This window comes from Girardinichthys multiradiatus, chromosome 14 (genome assembly GCF_021462225.1).
Source record: "Girardinichthys multiradiatus isolate DD_20200921_A chromosome 14, DD_fGirMul_XY1, whole genome shotgun sequence".
NCBI classification, from domain to species: domain Eukaryota; kingdom Metazoa; phylum Chordata; class Actinopteri; order Cyprinodontiformes; family Goodeidae; genus Girardinichthys; species Girardinichthys multiradiatus.
Window position 1 is genome coordinate 2,957,689 of NC_061807.1, and position 18,698 is coordinate 2,976,386.

Sequence of the window (18,698 nt, forward strand, 5' to 3'; positions counted from 1 at the left end):
CAAGAGTCACAATCTCTTGGTGATTTTGTGTCACCTATACTATAACCACAATATATATTTTAGAATTTTACTTCAGAGTTTTGGAGAAATACACAAAGCTTATCCAGTATATGCATCTGTCCCATATTCACAATATGGGTTAGGGTTTATTTATATGATACAGAGAGTCAAGCACAAAAACAAATCAAATTACATTGATAATCCTCTGAGGTAAACTGGTAAGAGCTGGTTCTAAACCAATCTTTCTAAAGAGATAATTATAAAGCAATATCAAGCAAGAAAAGGTTAATATTGATCCTTGTGCTCGCTGGTATAATGCATTTGTAGTCCCATCATTCAAACAATAACAGTCATTTGCATTCACTGAGATCTAACTAAGCAATCCATTTAATTCTAACTATGGAAGCTGGGTTACTGGTGTAGAAACAGCTTTAGTCCAAATGTTCAATTATTAATATTAATATTTGGCTTTCGCTGGTAATCCTTTTGAGAAATGTGAAAATCTATGAAAAGAAATTAAATCACACATTTAGTTAAAGTAAGATAGGAAGAAAAAATCATATTTCAAACCCTATCCTTAGCTGGATACAGTTTGAAGTAGTAAAAAAAACCTCAGCACGAGTAAGCAACACACACCTAAGCAAAGATTTCGCAAGGACATGGTGGAGTCCTGAGGGTGCAAATATTTAAGTGTGAGCGTGTTTGAAAGAATTAGACTGTTAACACTGATAGAAGCGCCATTGTTCTTGAAAAAAGAGATGGAAATTTTATAAATCGGCCACAAAGTCCTATTTAGGTCACAGCTGGTACAGAGAGTTCTGGGAGAGAGCGTCATGTTTATATAACATCCAGGAGAAATTTGGTTGAAGCCAGCCAGTAGAAATTGCCAAGGCCATATTAGGGCACCAAATTTAGAAAAACAATAAATGTTTTGGTTTAGGCAGTTGTAAATTTCCATCCAACATTGCAGGCAGCTTTGGACTGCTTTGAAGAGCTGCCCACGTTTTGCGAATCACTCAATAAGCCAAGTAATTGGCAACTCCAAAAAGCAGAAATCATATTATGAAAAATCCAATAATGTACACATCTTCCATGTCCTCGACTGACATCGTTGCCAGGCACACAATCTTCCACTGCTGCCAAGGATCCATTGTGTATCCAGAGAAGAAGCGATGGTGCCCGTGGTTATTAAAGGGGGTCATTACAACTAAAACAAGTTTTCCCTGTATTAAGAAGGTAGAGGCTTAGATTATTTTGGTGCTCATGGGAAAGGTATTATAAAATGCTAAGATTACAGTGTATCAAAAATATTTGGTCATAATGAGTCAATGGGACCAAATTAGTAACAAAGGTAAAGAGTGTATGCTAAAGTCGTAGCTCTTGTTCTACGTACCTTGCAATCAAAAGGATAAACTAATTTAAAAAATAAAAGTTAAAAGAAAATCCTGGCCAAGTTTCATAGAACTGACCTTTAAATTGTCTGAGATATTGAGAATTAAAAAAAAAAGCAGAAAGCACACGTTTGGTCACCAAAGGTGCCTAGTGGGTTAAAGTAAGTTTTAGAGCTTCTTTCACACAGAAAACGCAGTTTCTAAGCAGACTTGTATCGGTCCCGTAGACCGACTCACCACTATCAAATGGCAGACGTGAGTCGTTTCTACCAAGTAACAAAGCGTTTACTGTTTTACGTCAGAAATATGTGGTTATAATGGGAGTCAATGAGATCAATTGGGCAGGACAGGGTAAAGATGTGCCTCTAGTAAAATAATATTAGGAAGCATAAATAAATAATAGAAACAACCATGATTTAAAAGGTGAACAGAATTACAAACCATATAGTACAGAATTATTTCAATATTTAGACTGTAAAATGCTTTCAAAAATAAATATTTGGCAGAAATGGGAAAAAAATATACATAAATACAAACTCTAGACAAGATAAAGTACATAAATCTAAACACTAAATACATCGAAGGAAGATGTAAATGAGGTGAATAAGTATTTGCTGTATTGTACATGATGATGTTATTAGCCTAAGCCTAAATGGTGAAGCCTAAAGTGGTGTCTTGGTGGTTTATCTCCATCATGTTTGACTTGGCCAGTGGGAGATGACCCTTTTGTGCTTTTTTCACCATAGAAACTTTCCATTGATGCCATTTTAAACCAGGGTCTTTCTTATATTTCAGTCTAGAATACTGACCTTAAATAAGGAATGTCATGCCTTCAGTGGTTTAGATGTTGTCCTGGGTTTTGTTATGAACTATTAGATGAGTTCTCTTGGAGTATTTATAATTTTTCTTCTAGCAACGGATGAATTCCTTACCACAGAGGACTTAATGAGCTAATTACCTCTTTTAGAAAGATTGCATTAGAACCAGCTCTTACCAGTAAACTCCCAAGGATTATTAAAATCATTTGATTTGTTTTTCTGTATCATTGTAATGTTTTTCCTCATGTACTGCGCTTTGAGTGCCTTGTTTCTGAAAAGCGCTATATAAATAAATTTGACTTGACTTTTTTTGGTTGGCATGTTACTCCTGGAAAGGTTCCCTGTTGTTCCACATTGTCTCTTTTTATGGAGGATGGCTCTCTCGGTGGTTATCTGGATTCCCAAATCTTTTGAAATGTCTTTAACCCTTTCCAGACGCATAGATTTCAATGACTTTGTTATGAACCAGGATGAATGTAGTATTCATATTCTAGGAGTATGCTCTTTTCACAGCCTTCCATTGGAAACAGGTTTTTTTTACCAGCATTATGAAGCAGTGAGTAACATTCAAGGGAAGGAACAACAAGGCTGTGAGACAGGAACATAGCACAGTTCATAGCACAGATTTCTGCCATGGCAACCATGGATAGCTATACGGGAGCCAGCAGCCAGATCATAAAGGCAATATTGTACGGTGGCCCAGAGGTGTCAGATCAAATACAAGAGCCACAACACAAATACAAAAGCCACAACACAACCACAACGTAAGTCATTCAACAGCAGTATTATTTAGTGTCTTTATTTTCTTGTTATACACTGTTTACTCCGCCATTTTACCAACGATGAGTAAGAAAGTGGGATGAGGGAAACTTTGTAAATCTTAAGCATAAGATTAGGGAAACTGTGGATTTTCTGTTTTAAAAAGTCGAGAACAGATGGCGTTAACCTATAGATATGTTGCTGCACTGCGGTCAAGTGAGCCGACAGTCAGAAATACGCGGTCACGCCAGCCGACACTAGCTCTCTTAAAGATTAGCTTTGCGCATACAAGGTGCATTACGGTAATGGAGCAGAAAGGACCCGATCCTGGCAACGGTTGAGAATATAAGAGGAAAACAGGAAAATGACCTTCAGAACATTTATTTTAATTACATTTTTACAACTTTCACATAAATGTTTTATGTAAAGAAATAAATATGTAATAATAATCTTCAACCACGGTGAGGATGGCTCTCACGGTGGTTATCTGGATTCCCAAATCTTTTGAAATGTCTTTAACCCTTTCCAGACGCATAGATTTCAATGACTTTATTATGAACCAGGATGAATGTGGTATTCAGATTCTAGGAGTATGCTCTTTTAACAGCTTTCCATTGGAAACAAGTTTTTCTACCAACATTATGAAGCAGTGAGTAACATTCAAGGGAAGAAACAACGAGGCTGGGAGACAGGAACATAGCACAGTTCATAGCAAAGATATCTGCCATGGCAACCACGGATATCTATACGGGAGCCAGCAGCCAGACCATAAAGGCAATATTGGCTTGTTTTTTTCACTAAACATAAAGTTTTTCAGCTAATGAAGTGTATCGTTTCACAGAGGTTGTTGCTATCGGGGACAGTGCCTCTGGACTGGCAGACTGGGGTGGTGGTCCCCCTTTATAAGAAGGGGGACCGGAGGGTGTGTTCCAACTACAGGGGGATCACACTCTTCAGCCTACCTGGTAAGGCCTATGCCAGGGTATTGAAGAGGAGAGTCCGACCGATAGTCGAACCTCGGCTTCAGGAGGAGCAGTGTGGTTTTCTTCACGGCCGTGGAACACTGGACCAGCTCTATACCCTCTACAGGGTGCTCGAGGGTTCATGGGAGTTTGCCCAACCGGTTCACATGTGTTTTGTGGACCTGGAGAAGGCATTCGACTGTGTCCCTCGTGATGCCCTGTGGGGGGTGCTCCAGGAGTATGGAATCGGGGGCCCTTTATTAGGGGCCATCCGGTCCCTGTACGAGCGGAGCAGGAGTTTGGTCCGCATTGCCGGCACTAAGTCGGACCTGTTCCCAGTGCATATTGGACTCCGGCAGGGCTGCCATTGTCACCGGTCCTGTTCATAACTTTTATGGACAGGATTTCTAGACGCAGCCAAGGGCCGGAGGGGGTCTGGTTTGGGGACCAGTGGATTTCGTCTCTTCTTTTTGCAGATGACGTGGTCCTGCTGGCCCCCTCTAGCCAAGACCTACAGCATGCGCTGTGGCGGTTCGCAGCCGAGTGTCAAGCGGCTGGGATGAGGATCAGCTCCTCCAAGTCTGAGGCCATGGTACTCGACCGGAAAAGGGTGGCTTGTCCTCTTCAGGTTGGAGGGGAGTTCCTGCCTCAAGTGGAGGAGTTTAAGTATCTCGGGGTCTTGTTCACGAGTGAGGGAAGAATGGAGCGGGAGATCGACAGACGGATTGGTGCGGCTGCCACAGTAATGGGGGCGCTGTGCCGGTCCATAGTGGTGAAGAGAGAGGTGAGCCGAAAAGCAAAGCTCTCAATTTACTGGTCGGTCTACGTTCCTACCCTCACCTATGGCCATGAACTTTGGGTCATGACCGAAAGAACGAGATCCCGGATACAAGCGGCTGAAATGAGCTTCCTCCGTAGGGTGGCCGGGCACTCCCTTAGAGATAGGGTGAGGAGCTTGGCCATCCGGGAGGGGCTCGGAGTAGAGCCGCTGCTCCTCCACATCGAGAGGAGCCAGTTGATGTGGCTCGGGCATCTATACCGGATGCCTCCTGGACGCCTTCCTCGGGAGGTGTTCCAGGCACGACCCACCGGGAGGAGGCCCAGGGGACGGCCCAGGACACGCTGGAGGGACTATGTCTCTCGGCTGGCCTGGGAACGCCTTGGGCTCCCCCTGGAGGAACTGGAGGAGGTGTCTGGAGAGAGGGACGTCTGGGCATCTCTGCTGAGTCTGCTGCCCCCGCGACCCGGTCCTGGATAAGCGGAAGACAATGAGTACGAGTAAAATCAAACATCTGACATCCAAAGGTTTCATTATCAAATTAAGACAATCAATGATATGTTTTCAGAAAACCGTAGTAGGACTTAGTGTCATGATTTGTGATCGGCCATGTTGCTCAGTTTAGCACAACTGTCTCATCATTTCACTCACCTGTTTCTCCACCGATCCCAGATCATTTATTTGCCTTGCCACAGCGTTCCAGCAGTTTTCATGATCAACTTATTGTGTATGACCCAGTTTCTGTTGCTACATCTATGATTCTTGCTAAACACTTGTTGGACCAAGCCTTCTGTGAATGCTCTTTTGCCTGCCTTCTCGTACCTCCATGTCTTCTAGTAGGCTTGTTATTCTCTGCCTCCTCTGTGTATGAACCTATTCTGAAGACCATTGCAGTTTAAAACATTACAAATTGGGGAAAAGCTTTACCTTTTTTTTCAGGTCTTTCTTAGGCTTTCTGTAAGTGCTCCTTGACTCTTGGACAACTTGTTTGATTATTCTTTTGACTCCTCTGTCAGAATTCAGTTTTATTTATATAGTGCAAATTCACAACACGTCATCTTAAACCACTTTACAAAGTCAATTCAATCAAATCATGCAGATTTCAAGTCAGGTACATACATTCCAGTTCTTCCTGACTTTCAAACATTGCAGTCAATTCAGTTATTTATTGAAATTGGTTAAAACATTTTCTATCTAAGGAAACCTAGCAGATTGCATCGAGTCACTGACTTGCAGCATTAACCTCTCCTGGATTAGCATGTACAGACAGTGGATAGTCACTGTCATTGATTTTGCAGCATCCCTCATACTCAGCAGGCATATGAGTATGAAAGGGAGCACATACATTTAGTCACAGTGGTTAGTAGTTAGTCACAATAAAAGCTCAGTCAGTAGCTATGTCTAGGAGAAAGATGGGGTTAAACACCGAAAGACGGGGCCAAGTGTATCATCGGTAGAAGGTAAACATCAAGTTGTTGGCAGCAGAAGCTTGGTCGATGCCCCCCCTCCATGAAGGTGTAACAGGTAGATACAGTGTCAGGCTAGGTGTCGCTTCTAGGAAGAGAAAAGAGAGAGAACATAAAGTTAAAAGCTGAAAAAACAGCAAATAATGTAAGTTTGGAGAGTAGTATGAGAATGTAGCAGAGCGTGAAAGTGGTCATTATGTCCTCCAGCAGCTTAAGCCTATAGCAGCATAACTACAGAGATAACTCAAGATAACCTAAGTCACGCTAACTATAAGCTTTATCAAAAAGGAAAGTTTTAAGCCTAACCTTAAAAGTAGACAGGGTGTCTGCCTCACGGACTAAAACTGGGAGCTGGATCCACAGCAGAGGAGCCTGATAACTAAAGAATCTGCCTCCCATTCTACTTCTAGAGACTCTAGGAACCACAAGTAAACCTGCAGTTTGAGAACAAAGTGCTCTGTTAGGAATATATGGACCAATCAGATCTCTGATGTATGAAGAAGTTTAATCATTAAGGGTTTTGTATGTGAGAAGGAGAATTTAAAATTCTATTCTGGATTTAACAGGGACCCAATGAAGGAGAGATAGGAGATATATGATCTCTCATTTTAATTTTCATCACAGCTCTTGCTGCAGCATTTTGGATTTGTTGAATGTTTACAATACTACAGCCTTGAAGTAACAGATGCATGGACAAATTTTTTAGCGTCACTCGTGAGTAGGATATTTCTAATTTTGGCAATGAAAGAAGGAAATCCTAGAAACCTGTTAAATGTGGAAATTAAATTACATGTCCTAGTCGAAAACAACACCAAGGTTTTTTTACTTTATTACCGGAGGTCAATTTAATGCCATCCAGGTTAAGTGATTGACTAAACAGTTTCTTTTTCAAAGAGACACATCTTTTTTGGATTTAGAAGCAGAAAATTTAAAATCATCCAAGTTTTTATGTCTTCAAGACATGCTTGTAGTCTATCTAACTGGTTGGTTTCATCAGGATTTGTGGATAAGTAAAGCTGAGTATCATCAGCATAACAGAAATTTTATCCTATACTGCCTGATAATTTTACCTATTGGAAGCATATATGCAGGGGTTTGACAATGAAACTGAAACACCTGTCATTTTAGTGTGGGAGGTTTCATGGCTAAATTGGACCAGCCTGGAAGCCAGTTGACATTGATTGCACATTGCACCAGTAAGAGCTGGATTGCACGTGGTCCTCAAGAATGGTTTGGTAGTCCTTGGCAGTGACGCGCCCATCTAGCACTAGTATTGGGCCAAGGGAATGCCATGATGTGGCAGCCCGAACCATCACTGATCCACCCCCATGCTTCACTCTGGTTATGCAACAGTCTGGGTGGTACGCTTCTTTGGGGCTTCTCCACACCGTAACTCTCCCGTATGTGGGGAAAACAGTAAAGGTGGACTCATCTGAGAACAATACATGTTTCACATTGTCCACAGCCCAAGATTTGTGCTCCTTGCACCATTAAAACCGATGTTTGGCATTGGCATGAGTGACCAAAGGTTTGGCTATAGCAGCCCGGCTGTGTATATTGACCCTGTGGAGCTCCCGACGGACAGTTCTGGTGGAAACAGGAGAGTTGAGGTACACATTTAATTCTGCCGTGATTTGGCAGCTGTGATTTTATGTTTTTTGGATACAATCCGGGTTAGCACCCAAACATCCCTTTCAGACAGCTTCCTCTTGCGTCCACAGTTAATCCTGTTGAATGTGGTTCGTCCTTCTTGGTGGTATGCTGACATTACCCTGGATACCGTGGCACTTGATACATCAGAAAGGTTTGCTGTCTTGGATCTAAGATGTGTCAGCAAGACGTGCACCAACAATTTGTCCTCTTTTGAACTTTGGTATGTCACCCATAATGTGTGCATTTAAATATTTTGAGCAAAACTGTGCTCTTACCCCGCTAATTGAACCTTCACACTCTGCTCTTGCTGGTGCAATGTGCAATCAATGAAGACTGGTTACCAGGCTGGTCCAATTTAGCCATGAAACCTCCCACACTAAAATGACAGGTGTTTCAGTTTCATTGTCCAACCCGTGTATATCTCATCTCTTTAGGAACTGATTTGACCCACATGCAGTTAGCACTCAGGAGACGGAGTTTCATAGTCCAACCCCTGCATATAGTGAAGAGACTTTGCCCAAGTACTAAGCCCCGTGGTACTCCACAGTTAACCCTGGATTTTAAAGATGATTTATCATTTACATGAACAAACTGGAATCTGTTAGACAAATAAGATTGAAACCAGCCTAGCGCTGTTCCCCTGATCCCTACAGCATATTCCAGCCATTCTAAGAGAATATTGTGATCGACTTTCAAATGCAGCACTAAGATCTAACAGAACCAGTACAGACACAAGTCCATTATCTGAGGCCAGAAGAATATCATTAGTGACTTTCAGCAGAGCTGTATCAGTGCTATGATGAGCTCTGAAACCTGACTGAAACTCTTCAAACAGATCATTGCTGTGTAAATGTTCACACATTTGATTAGCAACTATTTTCTCAAGAATTTTAGATGAGAACCGTAGATTGGATATAGGTCTGTAATTTAATAAGTCACCTTGATCAAGTGAAGATTTCTTAAGTAAAGGTTTATTTACAGCTACCTTAAACCAGAAGACCAGACATCTTTCTAGGGGCACCAGGCTTTGACTGTTCTACGTTTAAATTGTCCTTTCCACTTCAGGATTATGGTTGCAGCAGCGCTCACTGGAACAGTTAGAAGCTTAGAAATGCAGCTGTAACCATTGCCATTAGTATGTTTTGCAATAGTAAGACCTTTTTGTGAAGGTCTCTTTGCTTTTGCCAGTTTTACCCCTCTGTGCAATACTTTAAAAATAAGAAACTTTCTTATAGGGTATCAATAGATTTTAAACCAGCTAATATTGATTTGAACATATAAAATATGCTTTCTAAATGCTCACAGATTTAATATGGTTGTTTGGCTTTTTATACACCTTCAGACATCCATTTCTTCGTGGGTTAAATCCTTATTCTCTGTGTCATTCCAAGTTTTTACCCTTAACTTTCTTTGTGTAATAATTGGCTTTAATTTCTTATTATATGAGGAATATTTGATAGTTGCCAACATCTGGTGTGAATTCTATATCACTGTTTTTAAAAGAAATATTTAAACAGTGAAAAAGTTGACATGTTCATTGCTTATTGTACCTGCTCTAAAACCTCATTATTCCACATAGAAACTAGTTAAAAAGATTAATTATGCAGCACACTGGAAACAATCGTAGACAAGCGAGATGGAGACAAAAATGACTAAAATGGTTTCAGTATATGGTTGTTGAGAATAAGTGAACAGATCATGACATAAATCAACAGACATAAGAAGTAACAATGCAAAATAAAAGGATACGAATAAATGGTAATTAAATCATAGAATTTAATGTAATCAAAGCACCTAAATATATCTTTATTAAAAAGTGACTCAGTCCAGGCTGAAGTCAAAAAACTTTCTAATATGCATGATGTGTTTCATTGTTTCCTGCAGATGTTAAGCAGATGCTGATGGTTAAAGAAGAAGCTCCTCTAAACCATAGACCTTGTGCTGGCCTACATGACCCAAAGCCCCACCACATAAAAGAGGAACAGGAGGAGGTCTACACCAGTCTGGGGGGAGAGCAGCTCAATGGGAAGGAGGAAATTGATGCCATCAGGTTTCCAGTCATTGCTACTCCCATAAAGAGTGAGGATGATAAACAGTCCCCTCTGCTCTCAAAGCTTTATCAAGACCAAAGTGAAGGCAGAGCGCTTCCAGAAGACATCGATGGAGGAGAAGAATCCATCAGGATACAAGATCATGGAGATGGTTCCATTTCCTCAGAAACTGAAGACACTGAGAAGAATGAAAAGACCGATGATGTAAAGCACCCCGTCTCTGATCTCAAACACTCCTCAGACTCTGGACTGAAATCTAAGGACATGGACAATGACTGGAAGGACAGCAGAGCTCCTGAGTCAGATGGAAACATTAACAAACCTTTTAGCTCCCCTGAGTTTGCTGAACAATTTGTTCACCATGGCTTTCTTCAGAAAGACATGATAAATTCAGAAATAGGATCTTTAAGCTCGCTGGATGGGAAGAAATGTTTCACAGAGAAGAAAATTGTGAAATTGCTAAAGAAACTTCAGACAGGAGTGAAGTTTAGCTGTGAAGACTGTGGTAAAACCTTTACTGGAAAACGCACTTTAAAGAGACATAAGAGAATCCACACTGGAGAGAGACCTTTCTGTTGTGACCTATGTGGACAAAGATTTAACCGAAAAACAAATTTAAACAGACACATGAGAATCCACACTGGACAGAAGCCTTTCTGTTGTGATCAATGTGGACAAAGATTTAGCCTAAAAGGACCTTTAAATGGACACATGAGAATCCACACTGGACAGAAGCCTTTCTGTTGTGATCAATGTGGACAAAGATTTAGCCTAAAAGGACCTTTAAACAGACACATGAGAATCCACACTGGACAGAAACCTTTCTGTTGTGATCTATGTGGACAAAGATTTAACCAAAAAACAAATTTAAACAGACACATGAGAATCCACACTGGACAGAAACCTTTTTGTTGTAATCTGTGTGGACAAAGATTTACCCGAAAAGGACATTTAAACAAACACATGAGAATACACACTAGAGAGGAAAATGATTAAAGTTTAAATGCTCAAACATATTACGGTCGCTGTAAAATTTGTGATGTAAAGTGCAAGGCCACAATTTTTGTCAGCCTCAGATATATGTCTACAACTCCTGCACTCAGCATCGTTAACACGCCTGCTAATGGATGCAATTTGTGCATTATTAAGAAAACAAAAACTGTGTAGTTAAGGGTTTTTATGTTGAAGAAATGTTTGAAACATCTGAGATGTTACAATAGAAACAGCTGGATGTTGTTATGATATATTAATTAAGGTTTATATATTGAGAAATACAGGGGTTGGACAATGAAAACTGAAACACCTGTCATTTTAGTGTGGGAGGTTTCATGGCTAAATTGGACCAGCCTGGTAGTCAGTCTTCATTGATTGCACATTGCACCAGTAAGAGCAGAGTGTGAAGGTTCAATTAGCAGGGTAAGAGCACAGTTTTGCTCAAAATATTAAAATGCCCACAGCATTATGGGTGACATACCAGAGTTCAAAAGAGAGCAAATTGTTGGTGCACGTCTTGCTGTCGCATCTGTGACCAAGACAGCAAGTCTTTGTGATGTATCAAGAGCCACGGTATCCAGGGTAATGTCAGCATACCACCAAGAAGGATGAACCACATCCAACAGGATTAACTGTGGACGCGAGAGGAAGCTGTCTGAAAGGGATGTTCGGGTGCTAACCTGGATTGTATCAAAAAAACATAAAACCACGGCTGCCAAATCACAGCAAAATTAAATGTGCACCTCAACTCTCCTGTTTCCACCAGAACTGTCCGTCAGGAGCTCCACAAGGTCAATATACACGGCTGGGCTGCTATAGCCAAACCCTTGGTCACTCATGCCAATGCCAAACGTCGGTTTCAATGCTGCAAGGAGCGCAAATCTTGGGCTGTGGACAATGTGAAACATGTACAGGTCCTTCTCAAAATATTAGCATATTGTGATAAAGTTCATTATTTTCCATAATGTAATGAAGAAAATGTAATATTCATATATTTTAGATTCATTGCACACTAACTGAAATATTTCAGGTCTTTCATTGTCTTAATACGGATGATTTCGGCATACAGCTCATGAAAACCCAAAATTCCTATCTCACAAAATTAGCATATTTCATCCGACCAATAAAAGAAAAGTGTTTTTAATACAAAAAACGTCAACCTTCAAATAATCGTGTACAGTTATACACTCAATACTTGGTCGGGAATCCTTTTGCAGAAATGACTGCTTCAATGCGGCGTGGCATGGAGGCAATCAGCCTGTGGCACTGCTGAGGTCTTATGGAGGCCCAGGATGCTTCGATGGCGGCCTTTAGCTCATCCAGAGTGTTGGGTCTTGAGTCTCTCAACGTTCTCTTCACAATATCCCACAGATTCTCTATGGGGTTCAGGTCAGGAGAGTTGGCAGGCCAATTGAGCACAGTGATACCATGGTCAGTAAACCATTTACCAGTGGTTTTGGCACTTTGAAGGAACACATATAGAATTATGTAGTAAACAAAAAATGTGTAATAACTCTAAACATTTTTACATTTTAGATTACAACTTTATTTTAGATTTACAGCTTCTATAAAAGATATAATTTTTCAACTTTAGATTCTTCCAAATAGCCTCCCTTTGCTGTGATTACTGCTTTGCTCTCGTAACATTCTCTCCATGAGCTTCATGAGGTGGTCGCCTGAAATGGTTTTCCAAAGACTCTTGAAAGAACTTACCAGAGCTTCATGTGGAGACGGCCAAAGGTTAATAATTCTGTCATCACAGCAAAGGGCGGCTACTTTAGGCAATCTAAAATATAAAACCTATTTAAAGTTATTTTTCAATTTTTCGTTTGCTACATGAATCCATATGTGTTCATTCACAGTTTTGATGCCTTTAGTGAGAATCTACGTACAATGGAAATTGGCATAAACATAAAAAACATTGAAAGAGAAAGTGGTTCTAAAACGTTCGACTGGTAGTGAATGTTAAATGGAAAATGTTTGAGATTTTATAACATTTAATGCCACATAACACACATAAAAGTATTGAAAACTGGTACCAGCGAGTACCGGTTTAAATTCCCAGGTACCAAGTATTGGTGCCATATCTGTTCAAATGTGAAAGGGACCCATCCCTGGTCAGGAGAGGGTGATCAGACGGCATTTAGATGTCTTGTCATTTTCAAATGAATATATTTTAGAGCGTTACTGTTTTTTGCCACAGTCAATGTATCTCTATAATATTCTCAGCCCACACATTGCTCCTATGACACAATGACTGCACATCGTTTTTATGCCAACAACAGCTTTTTTCTATAATATTGGTGATGCAGAAAATCCTTCAAAGGCAACTGTATGTCGTGCTGTCAGGGATGTTACTGTTGCTCTTAAACTGTTACTGTACAGCTGAGGTGTCCATGGTGTCGATTGCAAACATTCAGTGAAGTCAGGTTGTCCTCCTTAGCAGTGTTACATGTCCCTAACTGCCACACAGGACACCAGGGTTTAATTCTGTGTAAAAAGTGTAATTGTGGTTTATGTCATCAGACATACATAGCTTAGGTTTAGTTAAAGTTTAACTGTGATTCTAGATGGGAGCCTCCACCACTCACTAACACACAGACACACAAGAATAATGAAAGAAGAATTTCACAGAACTGCAGGAATCAGTGAAAGCAGTGATTTAGTTGGTATCACATTTTGAGATTTCAAGCATTATCTATTGATATATTTCTGGGTTTCCAGGCATCATTCACTGCATACATGGCAGTTACATTCACTACTCCTTCACTGAATGAAGGGGATTGTTTTATTTGTTCTATATTATATTACAGAGTTTATCATTTGTGCAACAAGTGTTAACATTGATTCTGTCATCTGACTATGCTGCACCTCTCATTTAATTAATCTGAGTATGTTTGTTGGTAACTACACAGTTTGTTCAAATGTAAATTTAATGTTTCCTGGGTTTTATTCTCCTTTACTATACAGCCTCTTCAAACTTTTTGTGACTCCTGTTTTTCCCAATTGGTTCTTATGGCATCTATTCTGGTAACCTTTTCTATGGTTTCTAGTGATGTATGAACCTTGATGCTTTCATTGCCTTTTGTTTTGTTTCTGACACACCCACATTTCTCCCATTGTGGGACAATAAAGGATTTTCTACTCTACTCTGTATTAAGTACTTATTTAATATAAATGTAGTTAACATAGCATCTGAGAAGAACATGTATGATGCAGCCCACATTATCAGCAATGTCTGGGTCTGTGCATGACTCCATACTGAGTTCTAGGCTTGCCCGTGGTGAGTTTATATATAATCATAGTTATAATAATTTCTGATTTACCAATCACTTCTCTAACTAAAGACAATTGTCCTTTTATTTCTTTAATTGTTCTTTATTGCCTGGAAGTGAAAATACAGTAGTTTTTTTGTTAAATAAATAAAATCATCCACCTCTAGGGGCACCTCATCCACATTTAACTGATGCTCCAGCAGTTTTATTTTACGGAGCCCGGCAAGTGTCAGCAGGTACAAAAAAAACCAAAGCCGGTAGAAATCCATGCTCACGCTTTATTAAACTGCTTTTGGTTTTGTAATCTCTGCACATAGATTACTCGGTGACATCTGACACCAGCTTTGTTTTAGTTTTTTTTTAACTGCTGTCTCTTGCCAGGCTCCATATTATTCCAATTTGTGTTTTCTGCAGCTGCATTTTTAGGTATTCCTTTCTGATTTCACGTTTCTGTTTTCTTGTAAATACAACTTGCACAGCTTTTACAGCGTAATTTAGTTGGTAAAAGTTAAACAGAACAATTATTCTGCAACTTTTAGATGCATCCTTTCTCACACTTGGTCTGGGCAGCTGCCCTAAGTTATATGCTGTTATACAAGCAACATACAAAGTTTATTTTTCACACTCATGATGCATCTAAAAGCTGCAGGACGGGACCTCTTGAGGACTGGAGCTGTGTATCCTGCTTAGATACTTTGCCAGAACTGACTCTGTATCATGAGTGCTCACAAATAAAAATATAAGATGACGCTTAAATGTAAATGCCAAAATATGCTGGAATTGTGGATGTATTTATTTGTTAACAATAGGATAAAATGGTAAAAATGAGGATTAGGTCAGAATGGGCCATAAGAGACACTTCAAACCAAAGGGTTTCAAACTGGCAGCAAAAGGGTAGTAAAGTGGATCTACGGAGTAGAACCGAACCTGTGGATCAAGAGCGTCATTTCCACATGTTTTATAGTCTGACTAATAATAACACCATCCAGTCTCCCTGCTCCCACCATCCTCAACAACACAGTGTCTTCTATGGATCACCTACAGTTCCTAGGAACCACCCTTTCTCTGGACCAGACATTGTCCTGTGGAAAATAGGAATTCGTACTCATGTTTAATAATAAAATAAAAAATGTTCAATTTAACATATTTATTTCTCAATATATAAACTTTAATGAGTATGAGTAAACAATAAGAATCAGCTTTGTTGCGAAGTTTGTGCACACAACAAATAAGGGATTTGACTTTGGAACACTTTGCTCTGTGAATAATTTTTTTTTATAATGGAAAAATGAAAAATACTTATTTAAATGTACATATATACACAATTGACTTTAGAATACAATATAATATGAGATCAGTCCAAAACTCTGACTTTCAAGTGTTCATCAGAGACAGTTTCTTCCCCCAGGAAGAAACTGTCTCTGATGAACACTTGAAAGTCGGCTGGTTTTTGCTGACTACCGCTCTGTAGCGCCGACCTGAACAGTTTATGTGCAGGGTGTGTGGGGTCTGCAGTGACTTTAGCAGCCTTCTTCCTGACCCTAGACCTGTATAAGTCCTTGATTGAGGGAAGGTCAGCCCTGATGATCGTCTCTGCAGACCTGATTGTTCGTTGAAGTCTGGACCTGTTCTATTTTGTTGATGAGCAAAACCACACTTGAGATGGAGGAAGTCAGGACAGACTGAATTATGGCAGTGTAGAAGATGACCAGCAGCTCCTGGGGAAGGTTGAACTTCTTGAGTTGCCTCAGGAAGTACAGTCTCTGCTGGGCCTTCTTCTGAACATTGTCCTTGTGTGAGGACCATCTCAGATTTTGAGAAATTGTGATTCCTAGGAACAGGAGGTGGTCCTTTAGGAGCGGGTGGTCTGATCACCGAGCTAAGATAATGAAAACAAAACTCAGAGACATCTCTCATCTAACAGCCCTCACGGGAGGGAACTTTTATTCTTCAAAAAGCGCACAGAATCATCTTCATCAAAAATTCCAGAAGTCTCCCCATCTTTCAGTCTTTACGAGACGGTTTTTATACAAAGCATTAGTGTGTATTTGGGCGCTCTTCACCAATTGAAATCATTCATTTACGTAATACTTCTGGCATCCACAACATTGCTTTCTCTACTTTTCCAGCCAAACATCTGGAAAACATCAGATTGGGCTACTTGACATTTTATAATAACATTCTCAAGAATTATCTGAATGCAAACTCTCAGGTCAAATTGACCTGGCAGGGGCCAGCATATCACAAAATTTCCTGCAATAACAATCCCATTAGTTTTTTCCTTTCGGCAAGAACGTTTCCCTAATGTAATCTGTTTCCAGACAGGCCTATTTCCTTATGCACAGAACAAAGAATTCACAGAATTCATCTTCGTTCGTTCGTTCGTCGTCTTTACGAGACGGTTTTTATACAAAGCATTAGTGTGTATTTGGGTGCTCTTCACCAATTGAAATCATTCATTTACGTAATACTTCTGGCATCCACAACATTGCTTTCTCTACTTTTCCAGCCAAACATCTGGAAAACATCAGATTGGGCTACTTGACATTTTATAATAACATTCTCAAGAATTATCTGAATGCAAACTCTCAGGTCAAATTGACCTGGCAGGGGCCAGCATATCACAAAATTTCCTGCAATAACAATCCCATTAGTTTTTTCCTTTCGGCAAGAACGTTTCCCTAATGTAATCTGTTTCCAGACAGGCCTATTTCCTTATGCACAGAACAAAGAATTCACAGAATTCATCTTCGTTCGTTCGTTCGTCGTCTTCCGCTTATCCAGGACCGGGTCGCGGGGGCAGCAGACTCAGCAGAGACCCCCAGACGTCCCTCTCTCCAGACACCTCCTCCAGTTCCTCCAGGGGGAGCCCAAGGCGTTCCCAGGCCAGCCGAGAGACATAGTCCCTCCAGTGTGTCCTGGGCCGTCCCCTGGGCCTCCTCCCGGTGGGACGTGCCTGGAACACCTCCCGAGGAAGGCGTCCAGGAGGCATCCGGTATAGATGCCCGAGCCACCTCAACTGGCTCCTCTCGATGTGGAGGAGCAGCGGCTCTACTCCGAGCCCCTCCCGGATGGCCGAGCTCCTCACCCTATCTCTAAGGGAGTGCCCGGCCACCCTACGGAGGAAGCTCATTTCAGCCGCTTGTATCCGTGATCTCGTTCTATCGGTCATGACCCAAAGTTCATGGCCATAGGTGAGGGTAGGAACGTAGACCGACCAGTAAATTGAGAGCTTTGCTTTTCGGCTCAGCTCTCTCTTCACCACAATGGACCGGCACAGCGCCCCCATTACTGTGGCAGCTGCACCGATCCGTCTGTCGATCTCCCGCTCCATTCTTCCCTCACTCGTGAACAAGACCCCGAGATACTTAAACTCCTCCACTTGAGGCAGGAACTCCCCTCCAACCTGAAGAGGACAAGCCACCCTTTTCCGGTCGAGTACCATGGCCTCGGACTTGGAGGAGCTGATCCTCATCCCAGCCGCTTCACACTCGGCTGCGAACCGCCACAGCGCATGCTGTAGGTCTTGGCTAGAGGGGGCCAGCAGGACCACGTCATCCGCAAAAAGAAGAGACGAAATCCACTGGTCCCCAAACCAGACCCCCTCCGGCCCTTGGCTGCGTCTAGAAATCCTGTCCATAAAAGTTATGAACAGGACCGGCGACAATGGCAGCCCTGCCGGAGTCCAACATGCACTGGGAACAGGTCCGACTTAGTGCCGGCAATGCGGACCAAACTCCTGCTCCGCTCGTACAGGGACCGGATGGCCCCTAATAAAGGGCCCCCGATTCCATACTCCTGGAGCACCCCCCACAGGGCATCACAAGGGACACAGTCGAATGCCTTCTCCAGGTCCACAAAACACATGTGAACCGGTTGGGCAAACTCCCATGAACCCTCGAGCACCCTGTAGAGGGTATAGAGCTGGTCCAGTGTTCCACGGCTGGGACGAAAACCACACTGTTCCTCCTGAAGCCGAGGTTCGGACTCTCCTCTCCAATACCCTGGCGTAGGCCTTACCAGGGAGGCTGAGGAGTGTGATCCCCCTGTAGTTGGAACACACCCTCCGGTCCCCCTTCTTATAAAGGGGGACCACCACCCCAGTCTGCCAGTCCAGAGGCACTGTCCCCGACCGCCACGCAATGTTGAAGAGGCGTGTCAACCATGACAGCCCTACAACATCCAGAGACTTGAGGTACTCAGGGCGGATCTCATCCACCCCCGAAGCCTTGCCACCGCGGAGCTTTTTAACCACCTCGGTGACTTCAGCCTGGGTGATGAAAGAGTCCAACCCCGAGTCCCCAGCCTCTGTTTCCACCACGGAATGCGTGATGGCAGGATTGAGGAGATCCTCGAAGTACTCCTTCCACCGCCCGATAATGTCCTCAGTCGAGGTCAGCAGTCTCCCGCCCCCACTATAAACAGTGTTGGCAGAGCACTGCTTCCCCCTCCTGAGGCGTCGGATGGTTTGCCAGAATCGCTTCGAGGCCAACCGGTAGTCCTTCTCCATGGCCTCACCGAACTCTTCCCAGGCCCGAGTTTTTGCCTCTGC

General features: G+C 41.9%; 1 protein-coding gene across 1 annotated transcript; it reads left to right on the forward strand.

The window, feature by feature from the left end:
- Window positions 1–7,901: 7,901 nt before the first annotated feature.
- LOC124880975 (oocyte zinc finger protein XlCOF7.1-like) lies at window positions 7,902–13,294 on the forward strand. The gene is made up of 3 exons (XM_047386445.1): window positions 7,902–8,047; window positions 9,712–10,548; window positions 13,257–13,294. Exons 2-3 carry the CDS (start codon window positions 9,723–9,725, stop codon window positions 13,292–13,294), a joined length of 864 nt encoding a protein of 287 aa, XP_047242401.1. The 5' UTR covers window positions 7,902–8,047; window positions 9,712–9,722.
- Window positions 13,295–18,698: the final 5,404 nt, after the last annotated feature.

Bases quoted from the DNA above. Each gene is read 5' to 3' on its own strand.
- LOC124880975 (XM_047386445.1), top strand. From the start codon at position 9,723: ATGCTGATGGTTAAAGAAGAAGCTCCTCTAAACCATAGACCTTGTGCT. The intron at 10,549-13,256 runs GTGGACAAAGAT...GTTACTGTACAG, and splicing joins GCCTTTCTGTTGTGATCAAT to CTGAGGTGTCCATGGTGTCG.